Source organism: Phyllobates terribilis, unplaced genomic scaffold (assembly GCF_046119375.1).
Source record: "Phyllobates terribilis strain yellow unplaced genomic scaffold, ASM4611937v1 Scaffold_1__5_contigs__length_1240528914, whole genome shotgun sequence".
NCBI lineage: Eukaryota > Metazoa > Chordata > Amphibia > Anura > Dendrobatidae > Phyllobates > Phyllobates terribilis.
This window is the reverse complement of record NW_027362761.1, coordinates 665,776,164-665,800,620: the sequence shown is the minus strand read 5'-3', so window position 1 is coordinate 665,800,620 and position 24,457 is coordinate 665,776,164. Positions and strand designations below refer to the sequence as shown.

The following is a 24,457-nucleotide window of genomic DNA, read 5'->3' as shown; positions in this document are numbered from 1 at the left end:
GCTGGACAACCAGGTTTAACACGTGAGCCATACAAGGCACGTGTGTGACATTGCCCCGGCGAAGGGCCGCACCCAGGTTTGCAGCATTGTCGCACACGGCCTTCCCTGGTTTCAGGTCCAGTGGAGACAACCATTCATGAAATTGGTTCTCCAGAGCTGACCACAACTCCTCAGCTGTGTGACTCACATTTCCCAGACATTTCAAAGTAAAAACCGCCTGATGACGTTGAGCCCTACCGCCAGCATAGTAAGGAGGTGTGCAGGATCCCTTCTGCGCAGTTAGAAAGCTTGTGGCATGACCAGACAGGCTTTGGGTGCAGGTGGAAGACCGAGAGGAGGTTGAGGAGGCAGAAGCAGTGGAGGAACTTTGACATAAAGAGGATTGACGCACAACTCGTGGGGACGGCAAGACTTGGACAGCAGCCCCTTGTCCTGCTGTCACCAAAGTTACCCAGTGCCCAGTCAGCGACATGTAACGCCCCTGTCCATGCCTACTCGTCCAAGTGTCTGTGGTGAAATGCACCCTGTCACACACAGAGTTTCTCAAAGAAGCGGTGATGTTGTGTGCGACATGCTGGTGGAGCGCAGGCACACCTTTCTTTGAGAAGTAGTGCCGACGGGGCATCTGGTACTGGGGCACTGCGACGGACATAAGGTCTCGAAAATCCTCTGTGTCCACCAGGCGGAAAGGCAGCATTTCTGTAGCCAAGAGCTTGCAGATGGTGAAATTCAACCTCTTAGCTTTCTCATGGCTAGGAGGAAATGGTCTTTTACTTGTCCACATCTGAGGGACCGAGGGCTGGCTATTGTGCTTAGACGGGGTTGATAAGGGTGTCCCCGGCAAACTGCCGGTCTGTGAGGAAGATGCAGGCGGACATGTTAGGTTGCCTTGATCCAAAGGTGGTGCTATCGATGTCGGACAGAGCTCAACACCAGCTGGTGTTACCACCTCCAAAGAAAATGATGACCTGCCAATCACGCTGGCTGTTGCGGGTAAAGAGGTGGCAGGTCTGCGCCCCAAAACAGGTGTGACTGCTGTCCCCCCAGTCACAGAGGATGAAGAGGCCGCGGATGCACAAGATATGGCAGACGGTGGTTGGCCCGGCCGGCTAGGCCGCATTGTAGCACACTGAGCTTCCCACTGCAACTTATGCTTCATGTCCATGTGCCGGTTCATGCATGAAGTACTCAAACTATGTATTTTTTGGCCTCTACTTAGCTTTTGCTGACAAATGTTACAGATAACACGAGTTGGGTCATCTTTATCGATCTGAAAAAATGCCCAGGCTATGCAAGGCTTAGCACCCATGCGACCTGAAGAGCCACCACGACTTGTGGTGAGAGGCAGAGTTGTGTTTGAGGATGCAGTTGTTGACGTGCTTCCAGTACTACGTCTCTCTCCAGGAAGGCGCAACCTGACCTCGTCGTCACTAGCATCTTCCTCCACCTCCTTTGCTGACCTCATCTCTTGGCTGACTGTGGGTTGACAGTAAGTGGGATCTCCAACCTCATCATCATCACCCTGTGCGTTATCACACCCGTCGTTCTCAGAGCAAACCTGTTCCTGCCCTGACAAAAAACTAAAGTTGTCGCTCCAATCAGGTATTTGAGTCTCATCATCGTCTTCCTCATTGTTTCCACCAACAGGAGTTACAGTTTGGGAATGAGGGTCTACATTATGGTCAGAACCTTCTGCGTCTGGTCCTGGATCCGACTCATAAAGATTCTGGGCATCAGTGCAGATCATTTCCTCGTCTGGATTCACAGAAGCGCTGGAGTCGACCTCTGATTCCCAGGCTATAGTATGAGTAAACAGCTCTGCAGACTCAACCATCTGTTCTACCTCATACTCAGACGGGCAGCTGGAGATTTGGGAGCTGTGAGGAAGCAAGTGCGATTGGGGTGACACCTTTGAGGACTGGAGTATTTGTGATGTTGAAGTTGATGTGGAGGAGAGCCCACTTAAAGGAGCACTTGATATCCGTTGAAGCACCTGCTGTTTTTGTGCCTCATCTGGAATTTGTAGCGATTGGCGTGGCCGTAAGAAAGGGATCTTATCACATTGTCCGCTAAAAGAAGTAGACATTTTAGTTTGGCTGGAAGATGGTCTTTCTTCTGCAGATGTTACTGTTGCTTTAACACCTACCCCACGGACACAACCTTTTCTCCCCTTCCTAACACGCCTATTCCCCTTTCCACCAGCAGCAGGCCTTTTTCCACTCATTTTGGTGGTTAACTAATTCACAACTCTGGAGTTGTTTGCACAAAAAAAACAATGGATGGGAACCGAGCAGAGCTGAGTGGCCAAACTGTGGTATTAGGCCAAAACTATTGGCTGGGTTAGATGCAGAAAAAAATTATATTCAATTTGCAACCTGATGGAGGTCAGTATAGATGGACTAATAGAACAAGTCCCACACACAGCTAGAAGCCCAAATATTTTTTCAGAGGTAGATGCAGAAAAAAAAATATTCAGTTTGCAACCTGATGGAGGTCAGTATAGATGGACTAATGGAGAAAGTCCCACACACTGCTAGAAGGCCAAATATTTTTTCAGAGCTAGATGCAGAAAAAAATTATATTCAGTTTGCAACCTGATGGAGGTCTGTATAGATGGATTAATAGAACAAGTCCCACACACAGCTAGAAGCCCAATATTTTTTCAGAGGTAGATGCAGAAAAAAATATATTCAGTTTGCAACCTGATGGAGGTCAGTATAGATGGACTAATACAACATATCCCACACACAGCTAGAAGCCCAATATTTTTTCAGAGCTAGATGCAGAAAAAAATTATATTCAATTTGCAACCTGATGGAGGTCAGTATAGATGGAGTAATAGAACAAGTCCCACACACAGCTAGAAGCCCAAATATTTTTTCAGAGCTAGATGCAGATAAAAATTATTTTTAATTTGCAACCTGATGGAGGTCAGTATAGATGGACTAATAGAGAAAGTCCCACACACTGCTAGAAGGCCAAATATTTTTTCAGAGCTAGATGCAGAAAAAAATTATATTCAGTTTGCAACCTGATGGAGGTCTGTATTGATGGATTAATAGAACAAGTCCCACACACAGCTAGAAGCCCAATATTTTTTCAGAGGTAGATGCAGAAAAAAATATATTCAGTTTGCAACCTGATGGAGGTCAGTATAGATGGAGTAATAGAACAAGTCCCACACACAGTTAGAAGCCCAAATATTTTTTTAGAGCTAGATGCAGATAAAAATTATTTTTAATTTGCAACCTGATGGAGGTCAGTATAGATGGACTAATAGAGAAAGTCCCACACACTGCTAGAAGGCCAAATATTTTTTCAGAGCTAGATGCAGAAAAAAATTATATTCAGTTTGCAACCTGATGGAGGTCAGTATAGATGGACTAATAGAGAAAGTCCCACACACTGCTAGAAGGCCAAATATTTTTTCAGAGCTAGATGCAGAAAAAAATTATATTCAGTTTACAACCTGATGGAGGTCTGTATAGATGGATTAATAGAACAAGTCCCACACACAGCTAGAAGCCCAATATTTTTTCAGAGGTAGATGCAGAAAAAAACATATTCAGTTTGCAACCTGATGGAGGTCAGTATAGATGGACTAATACAACAAGTCCCACACACAGCTAGAAGCCCAATATTTTTTCAGAGCTAGATGCAGAAAAAAATTATATTCAATTTGCAACCAGATGGAGGTCAGTATAGATGGAGTAATAGAACAAGTCCCACACACAGCTAGAAGGCCAAATATTTTTTCAGAGCTAGATGCAGATAAAAATTATTTTTAATTTGCAACCTGATGGAGGTCAGTATAGATGGACTAATAGAGAAAGTCCCACACACTGCTAGAAGGCCAAATATTTTTTCAGAGCTAGATGCAGAAAAAAATTATATTCAGTTTGCAACCTGATGGAGGTCAGTATAGATGGACTAATAGAACAAGTCCCACACACAGCTAGAAGGCCAAATATTTTTTCAGAGCTAGATGCAGAAAAAAATTATATTCAGTTTGCAACCTGATGGAGGTCAGTATAGATGGAGTAATAGAACAAGTCCCACACACAGCTAGAAGGCCAAATATTTTTTCAGAGCTAGATGCAGAAAAAAAATATATTCAGTTTGCAACCTGATGGAGGTCAGTATAGATGGAGTAATAGAACAAGTCCCACACACAGTTAGAAGCCCAAATATTTTTTTAGAGCTAGATGCAGATAAAAATTATTTTTAATTTGCAACCTGATGGAGGTCAGTATAGATGGACTAATAGAGAAAGTCCCACACACTGCTAGAAGGCCAAATATTTTTTCAGAGCTAGATGCAGAAAAAAATTATATTCAGTTTGCAACCTGATGGAGGTCAGTATAGATGGACTAATAGAGAAAGTCCCACACACTGCTAGAAGGCCAAATATTTTTTCAGAGCTAGATGCAGAAAAAAATTATATTCAGTTTACAACCTGATGGAGGTCTGTATAGATGGATTAATAGAACAAGTCCCACACACAGCTAGAAGCCCAATATTTTTTCAGAGGTAGATGCAGAAAAAAACATATTCAGTTTGCAACCTGATGGAGGTCAGTATAGATGGACTAATACAACAAGTCCCACACACAGCTAGAAGCCCAATATTTTTTCAGAGCTAGATGCAGAAAAAAATTATATTCAATTTGCAACCTGATGGAGGTCAGTATAGATGGAGTAATAGAACAAGTCCCACACACAGCTAGAAGGCCAAATATTTTTTCAGAGCTAGATGCAGATAAAAATTATTTTTAATTTGCAACCTGATGGAGGTCAGTATAGATGGACTAATAGAGAAAGTCCCACACACTGCTAGAAGGCCAAATATTTTTTCAGAGCTAGATGCAGAAAAAAATTATATTCAGTTTGCAACCTGATGGAGGTCAGTATAGATGGACTAATAGAGAAAGTCCCACACACTGCTAGAAGGCCAAATATTTTTTCAGAGCTAGATGCAGAAAAAAATTATATTCAGTTTGCAACCTGATGGAGGTCTGTATAGATGGATTAATAGAACAAGTCCCACACACAGCTAGAAGCCCAATATTTTTTCAGAGGTAGATGCAGAAAAAAATATATTCAGTTTGCAACCTGATGGAGGTCAGTATAGATGGACTAATAGAGAAAGTCCCACACACTGCTAGAAGGCCAAATATTTTTTCAGAGCTAGATGCAGAAAAAAATTATATTCAATTTGCAACCTGATGGTGGTCAGTATAGATGGACTAATAGAACAAGTCCCACACACTGCTAGAAGGCCAAATATTTTTTCAGAGCTAGATGCAGAAAAAAATTATATTCAATTTGCAACCTGATGGAGGTCAGTATAGATGGACTAATAGAATGATGCTATGCCCAAAAGATTTTACTTCACTAGGTGCAGTAAAAAAATTGGTATTCTATACACAGGTGGTATATCTTGCAACACAGATAGGCTACTCCACTGACTAACACACTCTGCAATAGGCCAAAAAGGATTAGCTTTGCTAGATTCAGCCAAATGCTGTGAAAAAAACTTGCACAGCACTGGCACAGACCTGCCTGGCAAAACCTGATAGGAACTGATGTAACCGAGTCCTGAAAAGGACTGCAATTACAATTAGTCTTTACTCCCACAATCTATCTATTTAAGAGCACAGACCTGCCTGATAAAAGTCGTAGGAAATGCTGTAACCTAGTCCTTAAAAGGACTGCAATCACAACTCTTCCCTACTCCCAAGCTATCTGTAGATTTGTGCGAAAATTGGCTTGAAATTAACAAGGTATAGCGCACACAGCAACAGCGGTGCCGTCTAACACGCAGCTGCAGCAGTGAGAAAATGGTGGCGACGGGGAAAATGGCTTGGTCTTATAGGGCAAGGACATGTGACATACACTGCCAATGACACATGCCCTTGCTTGTGTGAAAAAAAGCACTTCGCTCCGTGTGTGCGCTGCTGATAGGCTGACAGATTGCACCTCCCCACTGTGAATGCGGGAAAGAGAAAAAAAAATGGAGATCTTCATTATTCCTGCAGAGATCCATCCCCTGCCCCTCCCCCCACCCCGCTGTACACTCAAACTGCGTATTAACATTAATTTTCATCATTACTGAGAAAAAATCCAGTTATGATTTTGGTGCACGAACAGTTATCGAACATAACCTCGAACAGCCGAATTTTTCTCAAATCGTTCGTGTTCGCCGAACGGCTCGAACACCGCCCAAAACAGCTCGAATTTGAGATTGGCGAACAGTTCGAGTAGAACAACGCTCATCTCTAGTCACAATCAACCCTTTAACGAGTTGTGCAATATGACTTAGGATAAAAGCCAAATCCGAATCTCAATTTGCAGACACGATGTTTCGGGCTGTTGGCCCTCGTCAGTGCAAAGTATGAGAACTGATTTGGCTAGATGAGAGGCTCTGGACTGAGGTCTAAGGGGTAAGGTTTCTCCTTGTGGAGAGTGACACACCAGCTCTGGCAAATCAAGGTGAGGAGGCTTATTCGCCGTGAAATGCTCCGCTGGGAAATTTAATATGCAAATTGCCTCTTCAAAGAAAAAGAGAACTTGAACTCTATAGCGCCACCTATTGGAAGCAGCAATCCTACAACTCACAATCAACCCTTTAACGAGTCTTGCAATATGACTTGGGATAAAAGCCAAATCAGAATCTCAATTTGCAAACATGGTGTTTCGGGCTGTTGGCCCTCGTCAGTGCAAAGTATGAGAACTGATTGTAGTGTGTAAATGCATGTTACTTACACAAACCAAATACAGATTACAAAGGGCATAAGATCAAAGACTGTCCCTACTCTATCATCTACAGTATGTTGTGACTGTATCAGCTGTGCACTTTGCATGTTCCCTGGTATGCGCAGATCACAGCCTGAATTTTAGTGGAGGAGCATGGCATAATGTTTGTAAAGTTCAGCACAATTTGCTGGACTCCACTCACTTTGCATAGGACCTGTAACTGTTAGCAATTTTGATAGTGACAGCCTCTAGCAGTACAGGGATTTAGTCACGGAAGGGTCACAACAGTGGATTGTGGCACTGCTCACCAGAGCATATGAGAAGCCTGTCACTCAAGAGCTTATTTTGGAAAGCTTACAGGGGCCGCAGCAGTGACGTGATAAGGCATCCAGTAATTACTATAAAGGCCAAGATGGACAAATAAATCTCATTCACCTAGAAGAAGGTTCTGTAGCATTTAGGGACCTTATGGATCCGACATCTGCAGCCTGACAATTTAGGCTAATGAATTTTTACTAGTGTTCACCCTCTGTAATACATAAGGCCACGTTGACATGTTGAGTATTTGGTCAGTTTTTTACCTTGGTATTTGTAAGCTAAAATCCGGAGAGGAACAATTAGAGGAAAAGTATAATAGAAACACATCACCACTTCTGTATTTATCACTCACTCCTGGTTTTGGCCAAATACTGATGTAAAATACTGACCAAATACTGAATGTGTGAATGTGGCCTAACTCCTCTCTGAGAGATTGAAGCATGTAAAACTAGATATTCAATTCTGATTTATATTTAATACAGGCTGGAGAACGATCATCATTATCAGTACAGTATTATCATGAAGTCTTTACTGTATGTAAATGACTAATTTTGTTTTTACAATTTTTTTCTATCTATGCAATACTTCTTTGACAAAATACAGATATTTTATTAAATGTTTTTCTTGCTATTGCTGTTGATAACCTCGCTGAGGCTGAAAACCTTACATCAGCACAGAAAGCAAAGGCAGAGGAAAGGAAAAGAAAAAAAATGGCAAGGTAATATATTCATATACAAGCTTTTTGTTTCTTAGTATTTTTTACTATTTACTACTTTTCTTGTGAGTAAGTCTGTGCTACCCATGTACTAACTATACTCAATCATACAATCCAGTATGTTTAAAACCATCAGTGGTAAGGCCTCCAAACACATTAGACTACAGTCTCCTAATACTCCTGACTGATAATATTGGGGGAGCGAAGGTTCCATCATGTTAAATTTCCAATGACCTATCCTTTTGATCTCTGGGAGTCTGGCAGCAACTCTAAGGCCATGTGCACACATTGAGTTTTTGGTAATTTTTTTTTACCTCAGGATTTCTAAGCCAAAACCAATAGAAGATGATAAATGTAGAAGTGGTACATGTGTTTCTATTATACTTTTTCTCTGATTGTTCCACTCCTGGTTTTGGCTTACAAATACAAGAGCACTCTTGTGTATGGAAAAGCAAGGAGAAATAGTGTTGCGGCTTATTCCTAACCCTGGAAAACCAACTCATGCCATTATCCTTCCTTGAGAATTGGCATTAGAAAGTAAAGTGGTAGATTGTGATCAAGTTTTGATTGGATCCCCACTTGATGATCCAATAGATTGCACAGGTAGCCCACCTTTAATAATGTGCCCTGAACAATTTGTAATAGATTGTACAGTGTGCATTGTCTGCCATTGTTTTGGGAAAATAAATACTTTGTCAAAAAGAATGACATTCAGAAACAATCATACCAGGGTTTGTTTAAACACGTACTCAATCTTTATTTGAAGCATAAAATAAAACAGACATAAGTTTTATAAAGATACAAGGACTAATTTGAAAAATAAATAATGTGAGACAAGTATTAAGGTGAATAATTGGTAAAAAAATATGCAATATACAATGGTGGAATAAAAAATGTATAGAATGTGATATGTATGTGCAAAAGTTCATATTATTATAAATGATAAAGTATATATAATATTTAATTATTATCAGCAAATGCTTTATGATGAAACCATTAAGGTGTAAAAAATAAGAACAAATGGTCCATATGGAATAGTAGTATAAATATAAATAAGTTATGTTGGGAATACCAAAAGTACATAATAGTATAAACCAGCAAAGTAATGTATATACAGTGTAGGGTTTTACTCACTCAGCTGCTTCTGAGGTAGTCACAGGAAACGGGTTCTTTAAAAACGTCCAAGGCAGGTTTCTTATGCCTGCATAAACCGCACTCTTAGAAGTAAACAAATGGCAGCCTTGTCCGGCACAGTATAACAAAACAGAAAATAAACAGTCCATACAATATGGCGGGTTCGCCTGCTCACGGTCAGTGTCCTTTAGCAGAAACACACTTGAGGTCTCCACACCTCCAGCCACAGACACTGAATGAGACACTTGGTCTCCATTTAATTTACAAAACCACGCCCCCAGGGATGGGGATATGTGAGCAGCCATTCCCTCCCTTCTCTCGTAAAACTCGGCCCTGGTATGCCCTTATTAACCCTCTCAGCACTATGTGTGCTGGAGCATGGTTTCCTGGGTTTACATCACCGAAGCTACCAACCTCGATGATACATATCTCTCCTCAGGGACCAGTCTGGCAGCCATCTTACATACCCCCCACTCTGCCCAAAGCCGGGGGACTTGGCACCTTCCACTATCATACAGTGGACCCTCAACAGTGTATCAGCATTGCCATGCTGTTTCCCAGACCTATGCTCTACATGGAAGCTAAAATCCTGAAGGGTTATGAACCAGCTGGTGACTCAGGATTTGTTCCCCTTCTTCTCACTCATCCACCTTAGTGGGGCATGGTGTGACACCAGCCTGAACTTCCTGTAAAAGAGGTAGTATCTTAGAGTGTCCAACGCCCACTTGATAGCCAAACATTATCCTTCTCCACTATGGAGTAATTCTTCTCACAATATGTCAGCTTCCGGCTTATATACATTATGGGGTGCTCTTCTCCGTTCATCTCTTGTAATGGGACAGCATCCAGCTCGGTATCTGACGCATCCGTCTGGACCACAAACTCCTTAGAGAAATCCAGTTCCACTAACACTAGCTGTTTACACAGGGCTTGCTTTAGTTCCTGGAAGGCTATCTCAGCTTCTGGAGACCACTTAGCCATAGCCGATTTTGTCCCTTTAAGGAGGTCTGTCAAAGGGATGGCCACCATGGCAAAGTTAGGGATGAACCAGCGGTAGTAGCCCATAATGCCCAAGAAAGCTCTGACTTGCTTTTTTTTAGAGAGAATGTGGCCAACCCTGGATCGTGTCAACTTTATTTATTTGGGGCTTTATCTCACCTCTGCCTATGTCATAGCCCAAATATTTAGCTTCCTCAATGTCCATGGCACATTTCTTCGGGTTGATGGAAAACCCGCCTTATGTAGATCATCAAATATCGCCTGAACTTTGCTCAGATGGATTCCCCAATCCTGGCTGTAGATCATGATACCATCCAAGTAGGCCGCTGCGTACTTCTTGTTTGGAGCTAGGATCCAGTTCATGGCTCTCTGGAAGGTAGCTGGAGCTCCTTGCAACCCAAACGGCATCTTTGTGTACTGGAAACAACCATCTGGTGTTGAAAAGTCCGTCTTCTCCTTGGCATCTTGGGACATAGGAATTTGCCAATACCCTTTTGTGAGGTCAAGGGTGGTAATGTACCTGGCCGGCCCTAGCCTTTCAATCAGTTCATCTACCCTGGGCATTGGGTACGAATAGAACTTAGAGACCTCATTCAGTTACCTATAGTCATTGCAAAACTGCGATTCTCCATATCGTTTCGGCACTAAGACTATGGGACTAGACCAGCCACTCTTTGACTCCTCAATGACTCCCAGACTTAGCATCAGCTTCACTTCTTTTGAGATCACCTCTCAGTGCACTTTGGCAATCTGATAAAGCTTCAGGTTTACCTGGACATGAGGCTCCGTAAGAACCTCATGCTCTATGATCTGGGTACAACCTGGTAGTTCTGGTCTCTGTTCCAATGTAGCAACTCTCGGCACTGTTGCCTTTCGGTATTTGACAGCGATTCTGCCACCTTAACTTCTTTCACGTCGGCTTCAGACTTAGCCACCAAACATGGAGCTACCACAGGTTCCCTATCTCACTATGGCTAAATCTGGTTGATGTGGTACACCTGGTAGGGATTCCTTCTCCCTGGTTGGTGGACTTTATAGTTGACGTCGTCTACCTTCTCAACTATCTCATACGGGCCCTGCAATTTGACAAGGAATTTGCTCTCCCCCATCGGTACCAGCACTAGTACCCAATCCCCAGGGTTGAAGTGTCTTATCCTCACTGATCTATTGTACACCCTTGACTGTGCCTCTTGCGCTTTGAGGAGGTGTTTTTTACAATGGCCATCACCTCTGCAATTCTCTCTTCCATCTGGGTCACATGTTCGATTACACTCTTGTAGGGTGTAGACTCCACCTCCCAGGTCTCCTTCGCTACATCCAGGAGTCCGCGGAGGTGTTGGCCATACAAAAGCTCTAAAGGGGAGAATCCAGTAGAGACTTGTGGGACTTCTCTGATGGAGAATAGAAGGTACGGCAATAGACAGTCCCAGTCTCGGCCGTCTTTCTTTACGACCTTCTTCAACATGGCCTTAAAGGTTTTATTAAACCTCTCCACTGTCAGGGGTTGGTAGACTAATGTCCTGAGTTGTGTCATTTGCAGGGTTTTGCACAACTCCCTCATTACCCTTGACATAAATGGGGTCCCTTAGTCTTTTATGATCTTCTCTAGAAAAGATGTGGACCAGCTCCTGGGTTATGCACTTGGCAGAGGAGTTTCATAGTGGTACCACCTCCGGGTACCATGTAGCGTAGTCCAGTACCACCAGGATATACTGATGTCCTCTGGCGGATTTGACCAGGAGTCCCACTAGATGAATGGCGATGCGATCAAATGGAATCTCAATGATAGGTAGCGGCACTAAGGGGCTACGGAAGTGAGCCACAGGTGAGGTCAGTTGACAGGTGTGACAGGACCTACAGTAATTCATAATCTCTCGATGACAACTGGGCCAGTGGAACCTCTGGAGGGTACTTTCCTGGGTTTTTTCTACCCCCTGCAGGGATTGTACTCACTCAGGTGCAATGAGAGGCAAACAGCAGGCATGTTCCTTTAAATGTCCATAGCGGTTTATTGGCTTCATAAACCGTCAAAAGCAAAAATGCAAACAAACAGCCTTAGGTGCAGGCCAAAACAAAGAAAGCAGTCCTTTTAGCAAGGTTTCTGGTTAGCCAGCGCTGTGCTCACACAGGCTGGTAGGCATCCAGTAATCCAGTACACGGCCCAGTCTGGAGACAACCACACACATGAGGCCTTCTCCCTCCAGACACACAGACCATGTGCCAAACAACAACCTCCATTAAATAGGCTGTTAACCACACCCAGAGGTAAGGTATGTGGGTAGCAAGACCCGTCCATCTCTCAAACTACCCGTAACCCAGTCCCAGGTGCACCAATTAGTTCTCTCAGTGCATGCGTGCACTAGAGAAAATACTTTGGGTTACATCACAGAGACCAGTCATCTCTGTGACACATACCTACCATCGACTACACGACCATTAGCCATCCTACATACCTCCCCCCTCTACCTAAAGTTGCGGGGCGTGGCACCTTCTCCTACTAAACAAGGGATTCTCGAGTGGGCATCGGCATTACCATGTAGCTTCCCTGTTCTACGTGGAAGTTGAAGTCCTGTAGGGCTAAAAACCAGCGGGTGACCCTGGCATTTTTCTTTGATTTCTTCATCCATCTGAGTGGGGCATGGTCGGATACTAATCTAAATTTTCGACCTAACAGATAGTACCATAACATGTCCACCGCCCACTTTATTGCCAAGCACTACTTCTCTATGACCGAATAATTTTTACTCAGGTAGAGGACAGGGTGCTCTTCTCCGTGTATCTCCTGGTAAAGGACTGCTCCTAAACTGACATTTGAGGCATCTGTCTGGAGTATAAACTCTTTCTTGAAGTAGGGGGCAACCAGGACAAGTTGCATACATAGAGACACTTTCATCTCTAGAAAGGCCGTCTCTGCCTCTGCAGTCCACTTGGCCATGGCAGATTTTGTCCCCTTAAGGAGGTCAGTCAGGGGTGTGGCCATCATGGCAAAGGCTCTAACTTGCTTTTTTGACAGCGGTCTTGGCCAAATTTGGATTGCTTCCACTTTAGTAATTTGGGGTTTGATCTCGCCTCTACCCACTACATATCCAAGATACTTGACTTCTTCTTTCCCCATGGCTCATTTCTTTGGGTTTATTGTAAACCTGCCTTCCTCAGAGCATCAAACACCGCCTGGACCTTTTCCAGATGACTCTACCAGTCTGGGCTGAAGATAACAATATCATCCAGGTATGCTGCTGCATATTTCTTATGGGATGCAAGGATGTAATCCATGGCTCTCTGAGAGGTTGCGGGGGCCCCCAACAGTCCAAACTGCATCCAGATATACTGAAAGCATCCGTCCGGCATAGAAAATGCAGTCTTCTCTTTGGCTCCCTGTGCTACGGTGATCTGCCAATATCCCGTCATCAAATCCAAGGTGGTTATGTACCTTGCTGGCCTTAGCCTCTAGATCAGCTCATCAAAGCGTGGTATGGGATATCCATCGAATATGGAGACGTCATTAAACTTCCGATAGTTGTGGCAGAATCTCCACTCACCATCGGGCTTTGGGACCAAGACGATCGGGCTTGACCAATCGCTCTTGGATTCTTCAATGACAGCGAGTTTCAGCATACGAGTCATTCCTTTGGAGATCCACTCGCGTCGGGCCTCAGGTATCCGATAGGGCTTGAATTTCACCCGCACTTGTGGCTCCGTGAGAACCTTGTGTTCTATGACCCTTGTGCAGCCCGGCAATTCGGAGAACAGATCTCGTTTCTTCTGCAGCAACTCCCGACACTGCTGTTTCTGGGCCTTCGTTAGCGTTTCCGCTATTGCGACTCCTCCAATGTTACCTTCTGGCTTTCCCAGCAAGCATGGAGCTTCCACTCTGTCTTACCACGGCTTGATGAGGTTGACGTGGTATATCTTGTACGACTTGTGTCATCCTGGTTGATAAACCTTGTAGTCTACTTCACCAATTTTTTCCACCACCTCATACAGTCCTTGAACTTACTCTCCACCGTAGGAATTAGCACGAGAACTCGGTCTCCCGGATTGAATAGCCTCACTCTGACTGACTGGTTGTAGACCCTGGCCTGAGCTTCTTGTGCCTGGAGGAGATGTTCTTTTACGATGGGCATCACCTTCGCAATCCTCTCCTGCATCAGAGCGACATGCTCGATGACGCTCCTGTGGGGCGTGACCTTGGCTTCACAGGTTTTCTTTGCGACATCCAGGAGACCCTGCGGATGTCTGCCATACAGGAGTTCAAATGGCGAGAACCCCTTAGATGCCTGTGAAACCTCTTGGATGGAGAACAACAGATACGGTAGGAGGCAGTCCCAGTCTCTACCGTCCTTTCTATGGCCTTCCTCAGCATACTCTTCAGAGTCTTGTTAAACCTTTCAAAAAGGCCATCTGTCTGAGGAAGGCATACTGAAGTTGTCAGTTGGGAGATTTGCAGGACTTTGCATAACTCCCTCATCACCTTACTCATAAAGGGAGTTCCCTGGTCTGTCAGGATCTCCTTTGGTAAGCCTGTTCAGTAAAACCGTGGACCAACTCATGGGCTATACTCTTTGCGGAGGAGTTTCTCAGTGGAATCGCTTCAGGATAGCGAGTGGCATAGTCCAGGATAACCAATATATATTGATGCCCACGAGCAGATTTAACCAGGGGACAGACCAAGTCCATAGCAATTCTCTCGAATGACACTTCAATAATGTGCAATGGCACGAGGGGACTTCAAAAGTGAGAGGTAGGGGCGGTTAACTGGCACATAGGGCAAGACCTGCAATACTTCAATATTTTCCGTGACTTCTAGGCCAATAGAATCTTTGCACGATCCGTTCCTGATTTTTTTCCACTCCCAGATCTCCTCCCAAGACATGTGAATGGGCCATGTCCAACACCTTTGGTCTATTGGGGCCCGGCACTATTAACCGCTCCACACGCTCCTCCCTCACTTTCGTGACCCAGTACAACAACTCCCCACTCATCATAAAATGTGGAAACTTTGTGTCAGCCCCCGGCTCCTGGGCAACCCCATTTATAACAGTGACATTATTGAAGGCTTTCTTCAGAGTTAGGTCCCCTATGCTGGGCAGACCCCAAATTCTCGCTGGTCACCCCTAACTCTGGAATGTCCGACTCAGGGGTCTCTACCTTATCATCCCCCACAAGGACACAAAAGGGAAACCCGTCTGGCTCCAGGTGTGGTGATAACTCATCAGGGTTAACTGGTTTCTTTTCTGAGCCAGCGAACCCGGAACCCTTCCCCCACAGCTTCCAAAATAAACAAAATTCCCAGCCTATAATGATTGGGTGCAACAAGTCCTGAACGACGCCAACCTCGTGGGACTCGGTACCATGCTTCATTTCAATGTCTACTCTGGCGATGGGATAGTCCTTCGCAACACCATGAATGCACCATACGCCAACTCTTTTCCCTGGGATCAGTTGGAGAGGAAGAGTGGCCCTCACAATGGTCACCAGACTCCCGTATATGCGTAATATGAACACCGGCATCCTATGCTGCAGTCCATCTGCTCAGGGATCAGGGTACAACAGGCGACAATATGGCCTGGGACGTGGCACCTCCAGCAAATAACATCACCCGTAGGGACATTGGGCACCACCTCCCCTGCCCCTTTGTTACCTTGGATGCCCCTCCCCCTTTTAGGCCTCTGCCCCCTGTTGGGACCCCCAGTATGGAGTGGGCTGCTTTCCCAAGAAACCCTCAATCCCCTCGACCAGTCCGACCAGTTCATTGGCATTCCAAGGATCAACCCAAGTCTGTATTGGCCTCGGCAGAGATTGCACAAACCTGTCCATTACCACTCGCTTTACCATTTGCGCAGGCATAGAGGACTCTGGCTGCAGCCACTTCAGGACCAGGTGCAGCAAGACTCGCCCATCTCTCAAACTACCCGTAACCTGGTCCCAGGTGCACCAATTAGTCCTCTCAGTGCATGTGTGCACTAGAGAAAATACTCCAGGCTACATCACAGAGACCAGCCTTCTCTGTGATATATACCTCCCATCGACTACGCGACCATTAGCCACCTTACACCCCAGATGACCAACTAAGACGTGTGCATGGGCCATATCTAACAATCTGCGTCTGTACGGCCCTGGCACTAGTAACTGCTCGATCATCCCTCCTCTGAGGTTCGTGAACCGATTATAGTAACTCCCCACTTACAGCAAAAAATGGATATTGGGTGTCAGCCCCCGGCTCTTGAGCAACACCATTCTGAACAGTCACATTATCAAACGCCCCTTTTAGAGTTAAGTCCCTCAGCTGGGCGGTTCCAAAGTTTCCCCCGGACACCTCCAGCTCAGGGATGTTGGCCTCCAGGGATGCTGTCTCATCCTCATCCCCAACGAGCACACAAAAGGTAAACCCGTCGGCTGCGATCTGTGATGAGGTTTCTTTAGGTGCGACTTGGTTGTTGTCCAGACAACCCGGCTTCCTCCCATTTTCCCACAAGTCCCAAAACAAGGCAAAGTCCCACCCTATTATAGCAGGGTGCAACAGGTCCTTGACTACACCCACCTCATGGGACTCGGCGCCACAGTTTGTGTCTATGGCCCCTTGGACCACAGGGTATTCCTTAGCATCCCCATGGATACAGCGGACGCCCACCTTTTCCCCCTGAATCAGGTGATGAGGAATTGTGGCCCTCACTATCGTTACCAAACTCCCCGAGTCTAACAGAGCAGTCACTTGCACGCCATTCACTGACACGAGGCATGCCTGCGGACCCTCGCCTGGTTGAGGGACAGCATAACAGGCAGGATATGCAAAGTACGAGCAGAGCAATCCTGTGCTGCAGACCATTGGCTCGTTTGTCATCGGGCAACGGGTGGCTATGTGACCTGGGGTGTGACATCTCTAACATATTATGTTATTGGGCGGGATCTTTGGCAGCAACTCAGACCCCTCCTGGGCTCTAGGATGCTCCCCAGATGTGTCTCTAGTGTCCCTCTTTTGGGTGTCCGCCCCCCTTTGGAAACCCCAGTATGGAGATGCTATGACCCCTTGCTTCCCCAAAGGACTCTCTACCGCCTGGTACCTTTCCTCCAACCCCACCAGGTCATTGGCATTACGGGGATCTCCCTGGGCAACCCATGATTGCGCCGACCTCGGTAGGGAGTGTATGAACCTGTCCATGGCAACTTTCTCCACCATCTGTGCTGGGGAGGAAGATTCAGGTTACAAACACTTTTGGACCAGGTGTAGGAGGTCGAACATTTGGGACCGGTCATTGCAATAGGCCTAGTGGTGCACCTGTTGCGCCCTGACAGTCAGAGTCACTCCCAAGTGCGCCAAGATCTCCATTTTCAATTTGGTGTCCTGCGAGTCCAAGTCATAATAAGCCTTCTGCTGCTCCCATGTTTAAAATAGTACCAGAACCTATGCCCACTTCTCCGGAGGCAACTTCTCCCGCTCTGCTACCCTTTCAAACAGTCAAAAATGCCTCAACATCATCAACCATCTTTTGCATAGCTTGCCTTACCGCCTTCCGGACTTCCCCTGCTTGGAGTTCCATTGGCGGTGATGCTGTTGGATCTGCTGCATGAGGAGTTTTTGTCTCCTGCTCCCGGTGCTGCTGCTGCAGGTGCTGCTGGCTCTGCTGCTGCTCTCGTTGCTGCTGTAGCTGCTGCAGGTGCTGCTGCTGTTGGCTTAGGACCAGGTGCTTGATTAGCTCCTCCAATCTGCCAGATGTCCCTTGCTGTCTGGCAGCTTTCACCCAGGACATATACGATTTCCTGTAGCAGTCACACTGCCCCTTGAGATTTGTGCCCTTGCCTCTAGCATCATTTGTAGGGTTTTACTCAGCTGCTTCTGAGGTAGACACAGGAAATGGGTTCTTTAAAAACGTCCAAGGCAGGTTTCTTATGCCTGCATAAACCGCACTTTAGAAGTAAACAAATGACAGCCTTGTCTGGCACAGAGTGACAAAACAGAAAATAAACAGTCCATACAACAGTGCGGGTTCGCCTGATCACGGTCAGTGTCCTTTAGCAGAAACACACTGGAGGTCTCCACACCTCCAGCCACAGACACTGAATGAGACACTTGGGCTCCATTTTATTTACAAAACCACGCCCCCAGGGATGGGGATATGTGAGCAGCCATTCCCTCCCATCTCTTATGACTGATCGTAAAACCTGGTCCTGGTACGCCCTCTTAACCCTCTCAGCACTATTCGTGCTGGAGCAAGGTTTCCTGAGTTTACATCACCGAAGCTACCAACCTCGATGATACATATCTCCCCTTAAGGACCTGTCTGGCAACCATCTTACAACAGTATATCTAGGAAAGGAAAGTGCACTAGCATGAAAGACAAAAGCAAAATTAATCGCAAAGCTGTCTATACCCTCTGGGATGGTACCTTTCGCAACACGCGTTTCGTTTGAAAACGTCATCAGTTTACTTGATAGGTTGCAGTGCTTACATGAAATACCAGTGTCTAGCGAGCGCCAGGAGACAGCCCAGACACCACTGGAATGTCGCCTGGACTGAAAATGAGTATATGGTGTTTTTAGTTTACATGGGGCACTGTTGCAAATAAAAAGGGGTTGTCTAAATAGTGGACAACCTTTTTAAAACATCACATAAAAACCACCACGAAAACCACTTAAAAACATTACATTAAAACTGTTCAAAATGCATGATGAGTTTTTATTTTTTTAAAGAAGCATTTCAACTAAAATGCTGAAGGAAAAAGTGAGAAAGAAGAAGCCCAAAAGCTTTTGCTACTTATCTACCGTATACTACAACACTATCTTTTATATATTGAATTTTATGCACATTTTTATCATTTTATCTACAATTTCTTGGTGACATTAATCAACTGTAGTTCTTTACAGAACACAACCAGATAAGTCAGAAGAAGAAAAGCTGTTATTAGCAAAGAAATTAGAACAAAAAGCCAAACAGGAAGGAATACCAACGACAGCTAAGGTAAGAACATGTTATCAAGTGTATCTCCAGATACATACTGTATATGTAATACGCTACAGGCTGCAGTCTCCAGTTTTGTTGTGTTGTTTGCAATATGTGAACCCAGCCTTGGACATTTAACAGTCTGACTCAGCATAGTGAGGGTAGCACAAAAGTGTAGCATATGTCTATGGCTGTGTTCACAATACCATTACTAAAGGTGCTCAAAGGACCTCAGTGACTTATAACAGGGTCCTTCTGAGTTTGGTCATTATTGTCTTTAGACAAGATTAAAAGTGCTTCCATGATTCCATTCTTCCATTCAATCTGACATCTGGCAATAAGCCTTTGATGTTAATTTGAACAGTGCTTAACCAATTGACTACTGTACCCTCCCAGTAATTCTTTCCTCTTGTCCCACTCCACATTTTCTATAAAGCTCAGGTCCATGGTTCTGTGTATCAGAAGCTGGTGTAGGACATGTGTGTAGTGTTTGGTGCATCTAGTATTCACTGGAGAAAAAGGTTCATTGTTTTTTGCAGCTATAAGTTACACTACTGGAAAAGATGTGGATGTGCTAGTTACAAACTTCAACATGACTGTAAATTCATGTTGCCATTTACAAATTCTAGCGCACACTAGTAACCATTTTGGTTGCCGTCTGGTACCCTCTGTGTTGTTGGGATGTCAATGAACCATGTATTGCTATCCCTATAACTGCTGTGCTCTATTATGGAATTACTTTAGCTACTAGAGAGCAATTCCTCAATATAACGGTGTTATATTCCCTAGCTACAAGCAAGCACACAAAAAAAGAGTCAAATACAGATGCAAAACAAACTCATTGAAATCTGTCCTTTTATATTTTTTTCATAGTCAATAGTATTATGAAAAATAAGAAATTGTAATATATCTTATCAGAGAAATCTGCCACCAGGACTGATCTTTCATATTCAAAACTCTTGATTCATTGATAAAGTCTGTCTTCACTGATTAGAGACTTTCCCCTTACTGAGATAGAAGATGACAATTAGTGCTAGGGAAAAAAACTGTCCTTTTAGGAAAACTTGAAGCAGAATGTCTATGTCTGCCTCTAGCTCCTCCCTCCTCCCCTTTCCATAGAAATGTAAAAGCACCAACTGTCATCTCCTATCTCACTAATGGGAAAATCTGTCTTCCCTGAAAACTGATTTTTACCTATGAATTAAGAGTGAAAGGAGGAGATAGAAGCGGATTTCTCTGATAAAATATGTTAAAAAATTTCTTCTTTTAATTTGTACTACTGATATATGAAATATGAATTAAAACCATGGTTACTCTTTAACCACATCCATGTAAGGACTTGAATGCAAGTGAATTTATCAGCTGTGCTGAGAAAAATCAGGAGCCTTCTCCCTGCCTGGTCATTTCACAGTAATAAAGCATCTAGTGTGCGGCTGATTGCCAGGATTGTCAATGACAGTTGGAGTGCAGGTGGGTCAGTGAGCAGCAACTCATTGATAACTCATTGACACTGCCCACCAGTCTGCCTGCACCCTGGCCATCTCTGTGCTCTATATACAGTGTCTGGAGTGAGGAATAGGCATCAGAACCACATGAATATACTACCTACAAAAACTAACTAAATAAATAAATGGCCAAAAAATTTGAATCATGTTGCTGCATTTGCCCTCTAGCGCCTCCCTTTTCTGTTACACACCTTTTAATCATGTTTTTTAAATGTATTTTTAATTGTCATGTGGTGTCTTCAATAAAATTTGTAATTTGTTTGTGAAACCAATTTTTGCCCATTTATTTATTTACCCAGTTAGTTTTTGTAGTATATTGCTGTTGTCATAATTGGGTAGTGCTAGTATTTCACGTTCAGTTAGTTTTGTTATATGGGATTTGCTCTTCCGATTATAGGTTAAGAAGAGCCACATGAATGCCATAACATAATAATTTTTCCCAGTGTGCTCCCTCCTCCCAGGGTGGTGTGAGGTAGTGCCTTATGGGATTGCTTTCCTAGGTTTTCCCTTCATCTCAATCTTCATTGCAAATAATAAAGGAAAGAGAATGTATTATCATAAAATGACCTAGTGTTTAAATCAGGGTTTTGGGTGAAATCAGGGTTACTACCAAATAGTAATTCTGGCCAATATCTTGTAGTAATGTCCCCAATCCTAATCCCTATCCTTTAATAATATCCCCCATCTTATAGAAATGTCCCTATCTGGGTCCCTATCTGGTAGTAATGTCCCCATCCTGGTCCGTACACTGTAGTAATGGTCCCCATCTTATAGTAATGTCCAACATCCTGGTCTTCATCTTGTAGTAGTGTCCCCATCCTAGTTCCTCTCTTGCAGTAATGTCCCTCATATTGGTCTCTATCTTGTAGTAATGTGGCACCCCAGGTCTGGTTGCCACAGTGACAGCAATGTCATGTCTGAGAGCAGGTGGGAGGTTCCCTGGTTGGGAACAATTAGCATGCAGCACCTCCTGCCTCAGTCCAGGGAGGGGAGAAATCTGCCCTTTATAAACTGGATCTGAGGCGGGGTTAGACAGTGAAGCCAGAGAGAAGTTCCAGACAAGTTGGAAATAGGGACAGGTCAGCAGCAGGCTGAGGAGTCCCTGTAGGCAGAGGAAGAACACGAGGCCAGGAGGGGAGCTAGCAGAGTTCGTCCTGGCCAGAGACTTACAAAGCCGGACACTGAAGTCCGAGGCTGTGAGGGTTATAAGCCCAGCAGCAGAAAACCACCACGCAGGGGACTTCAAGTCCTATGGCCCAAGGAAGCCCGGAGGCTCAGCCACACGAGAGGGACCACTACTGCCCCGGAGGGGTGAGAGGTTCGGAAGGCCCGAGTCGCCAGTCATACGGGTGAGAACAACACGGTACACTCAGGGACGTGGGCTACAACCACACTACAGCGGGATAGCCAAGAAAGAGTGAAGTCAGCATGGTAGGCCTACAAACTCCCCCTGACCAGCGGGATTTCCCAGTTGCTCTCACACTGACCAGGCCTCCATTGTTAACCTGCATTCCGGACGGGTCCCTTAATACCACCAACAGTAAAGACCCTGACTTGCATGACAGACTCCGTGTGGTTACTGCTGCTCCCGCGCACCATCACCACCAACATCCCTATTTACTGCCCTGAGGCTATACTCCTCAGTTGTACTATCCTCTGCTGCACCCACAACACCAGCCTCAGCGGTCTGACCTGCAGCGGCGGTTCACTCTGACCGCAATCCACGGGTGGCGTAGTCGGACATTCAGCATATAGACTACCATTTGGGTTGACCACCCTGAGCCACGGGACCGGGTCTCTGCCACGCAAGGACTCCAACCCCCAGCATCCACAACCGGTCCGGTTCCGGGTATCCCCACACACACATAGCCCAGGGGGCGCGTCAACTTTTGGGTAGAGTAGGACCGTCTCGAAATTCCAGTGCCCCAGACAGCACTCCATCAGCCTCTGGAAGGTCCCTGGTGCATTGCAGAGTCCGAACGGCATACAGTTGAATTCACTGAGACCCATCGGGGTGGTGAAGGCAGTCTTCTCCTTGTCCGACTCTGCTACAGGATCCTGCCAGTACCCGCTAGTGAGATCCAAAGTAGAGAAGAAGTTAGCAGATTTTAATGCAGCCAAAGACTCCTCTATCCTAGGTAATGGGTACGCATCTTTGTGTGTTATTCTGTTGACCTTTCTATAATCCACACACATCCTCATCGTGCCATCTTTTTTTTTTACAAGAACTAGAGGAGCTGCCCAGGGGCTACAGCTATCCCTGATCACCCCAGCCTCCTTCATTTCTCGCAACATACCCTTGGCATTCTGATAGTGTGCAGGGGGTACCGGCCGGTATCTCTCTTTTATGGGTGGATGGTCTCCTGTGGGGATTTGGTGTTCTACCCCCTTTACTTGCCCAAAGTCAAGCGGGTGTTTACTAAAGACTCTTTCGTACTCCTGAACCACCCAGTAAACTCCCTGTTTTTGGTGTGAGGGAGTGGAGTCGGTGTCCACATGCAGTTTCTGACACCAGTCCTCCATTTGTTTCTTGGAGCCGTTACCCTCCTCTGGTTGAAATGGAGGCAAGGGTTCCACGGCCTTTACAGAGTTCTGGTTAATGGTGAACAATTTGGCTAGAGTGGCATACCGGGGCAAGTATACTTCTCTTTCCCCAATGTTTAGGATGCGGACGGGTACCCTCCTATGGCATACATCGACCACCCCCCGTGCTGTCAAAATGCTGGGCCTACTGTCTGAGTAAACGGGTTCTACTATAGCTTGGTAGTCTCTACCTCTTAACCCGATTGCAGACCGGCACCAGATCATCATTTCACTTTTTGGGGGCATGGGGATAGGGAATGGGTCACTCATCCTAATGCTTCCAATGTCACCACCAGACAGTTCTACCTGTTGCCGCTTCATCAGGGCTTTGATCTCCTTTTGTAAGACACGCTGCTGGCTGGAGCTGGCATTCATTGCAACCTGCTGTAATATAACAATTATCTCTGAAAGACAATTTTCAATAACGTTAGTACCCAAGGTTATTTTAGGGTGACTTTCATGACGGTCAATGTCCACAATAATCAGTCCTTGCGCCGGCAGTTCAAGTTTACCAATTTTGATGGTTACCTCCTTGAACCCCACCTGCGGCACGGGCTGACCATTGCAGGCGATGATGCTCAAGTCATTATCTGGGTAGCGGGTGATATCCGCGTCATCCCAGTACCGCTTGAAAAGTACATAGGGGATGGTGGTTACCTGTGACCCGGTGTCCAACAGTGCACTCATGGGAATGCCATCCAGTACCACAGGCAAGACCGGTCGTCCCCCCACATACTTGTCACGCCAGTTTGATGGGCCTTATGATCTTATGCCTGGGGGTTGGCCCTCTGCCCCAGGTTGGGCCCGTTTAAATTACAGTACCTCGCAATATGTCCTGGCTGGCTGCAGCGGCGGCAGATGGGTTGTCCATCCTGGTCGTAGCGGTACATTGGCTTCCCTCTGGACGGTGGGATCCTCTTCTGTCGGCGCCACGGGACGTCCTCCGGACTGGTAGCCAGCTGGATCTTTCCTGGAGAGGATACCTGCAATGACTGCACAGTCCTGGTTAGTGCGGCAATGCTTTTGGTCAGTTCTTGGACCTGATGGTGCAGGTCTGTAGACGGGGCACTATTCATAGTCTGTGCATTGGCTCCTGCAGATTCTGTAGACTGGGGCGCCGCCTCCTGGTGATAAGTGATAGCAGGGCGCCTGGGGGCTGCAACGCCACCTGGTGTGGGTTCTCGGAGTACCTGGATGGCTCTGTCCTTAAACTGTGCAAAGTCTAATTCAGGGTTCTGCAGGGCCATCAGGCTTAACTGGGTTCGGTGGGGGCTGAACAGCAGACCCTCAATGAATTGTTCAGTCAGCAGTTTATCTGCATTCCTCACACTGTCAGGGTCTGCCTGCTTGATGGCTCTCAGGGCCTCTTGCAAATTCAAAGCATAGTCTCTTATACTGTCTTGGGCCCGCTGCTTGCACCCATAAAATCTCATTTTGATCTCGGCTGAGGTGCGGGTATCAAAAGTGTCCTTTAGACTGGCCAAAATCTCCTTCACGGTCCCCTTGTCCC

General features: G+C 45.6%; 1 protein-coding gene across 1 annotated transcript in view; it reads left to right on the top strand.

The window, feature by feature from the left end:
* The window catches only part of CACNA1S (calcium voltage-gated channel subunit alpha1 S), a 1,485,309-nt gene that overhangs the window by 589,801 nt on the left and 871,051 nt on the right, over positions 1 to 24,457 (top strand). Inside the window, exons 15-16 of the mRNA XM_073685020.1 lie at positions 7,677 to 7,791; positions 18,784 to 18,877. Of these exons, the coding sequence (XP_073541121.1) occupies positions 7,677 to 7,791; positions 18,784 to 18,877 (209 nt within the window). The remainder of the gene's footprint in view (positions 1 to 7,676; positions 7,792 to 18,783; positions 18,878 to 24,457) is intronic.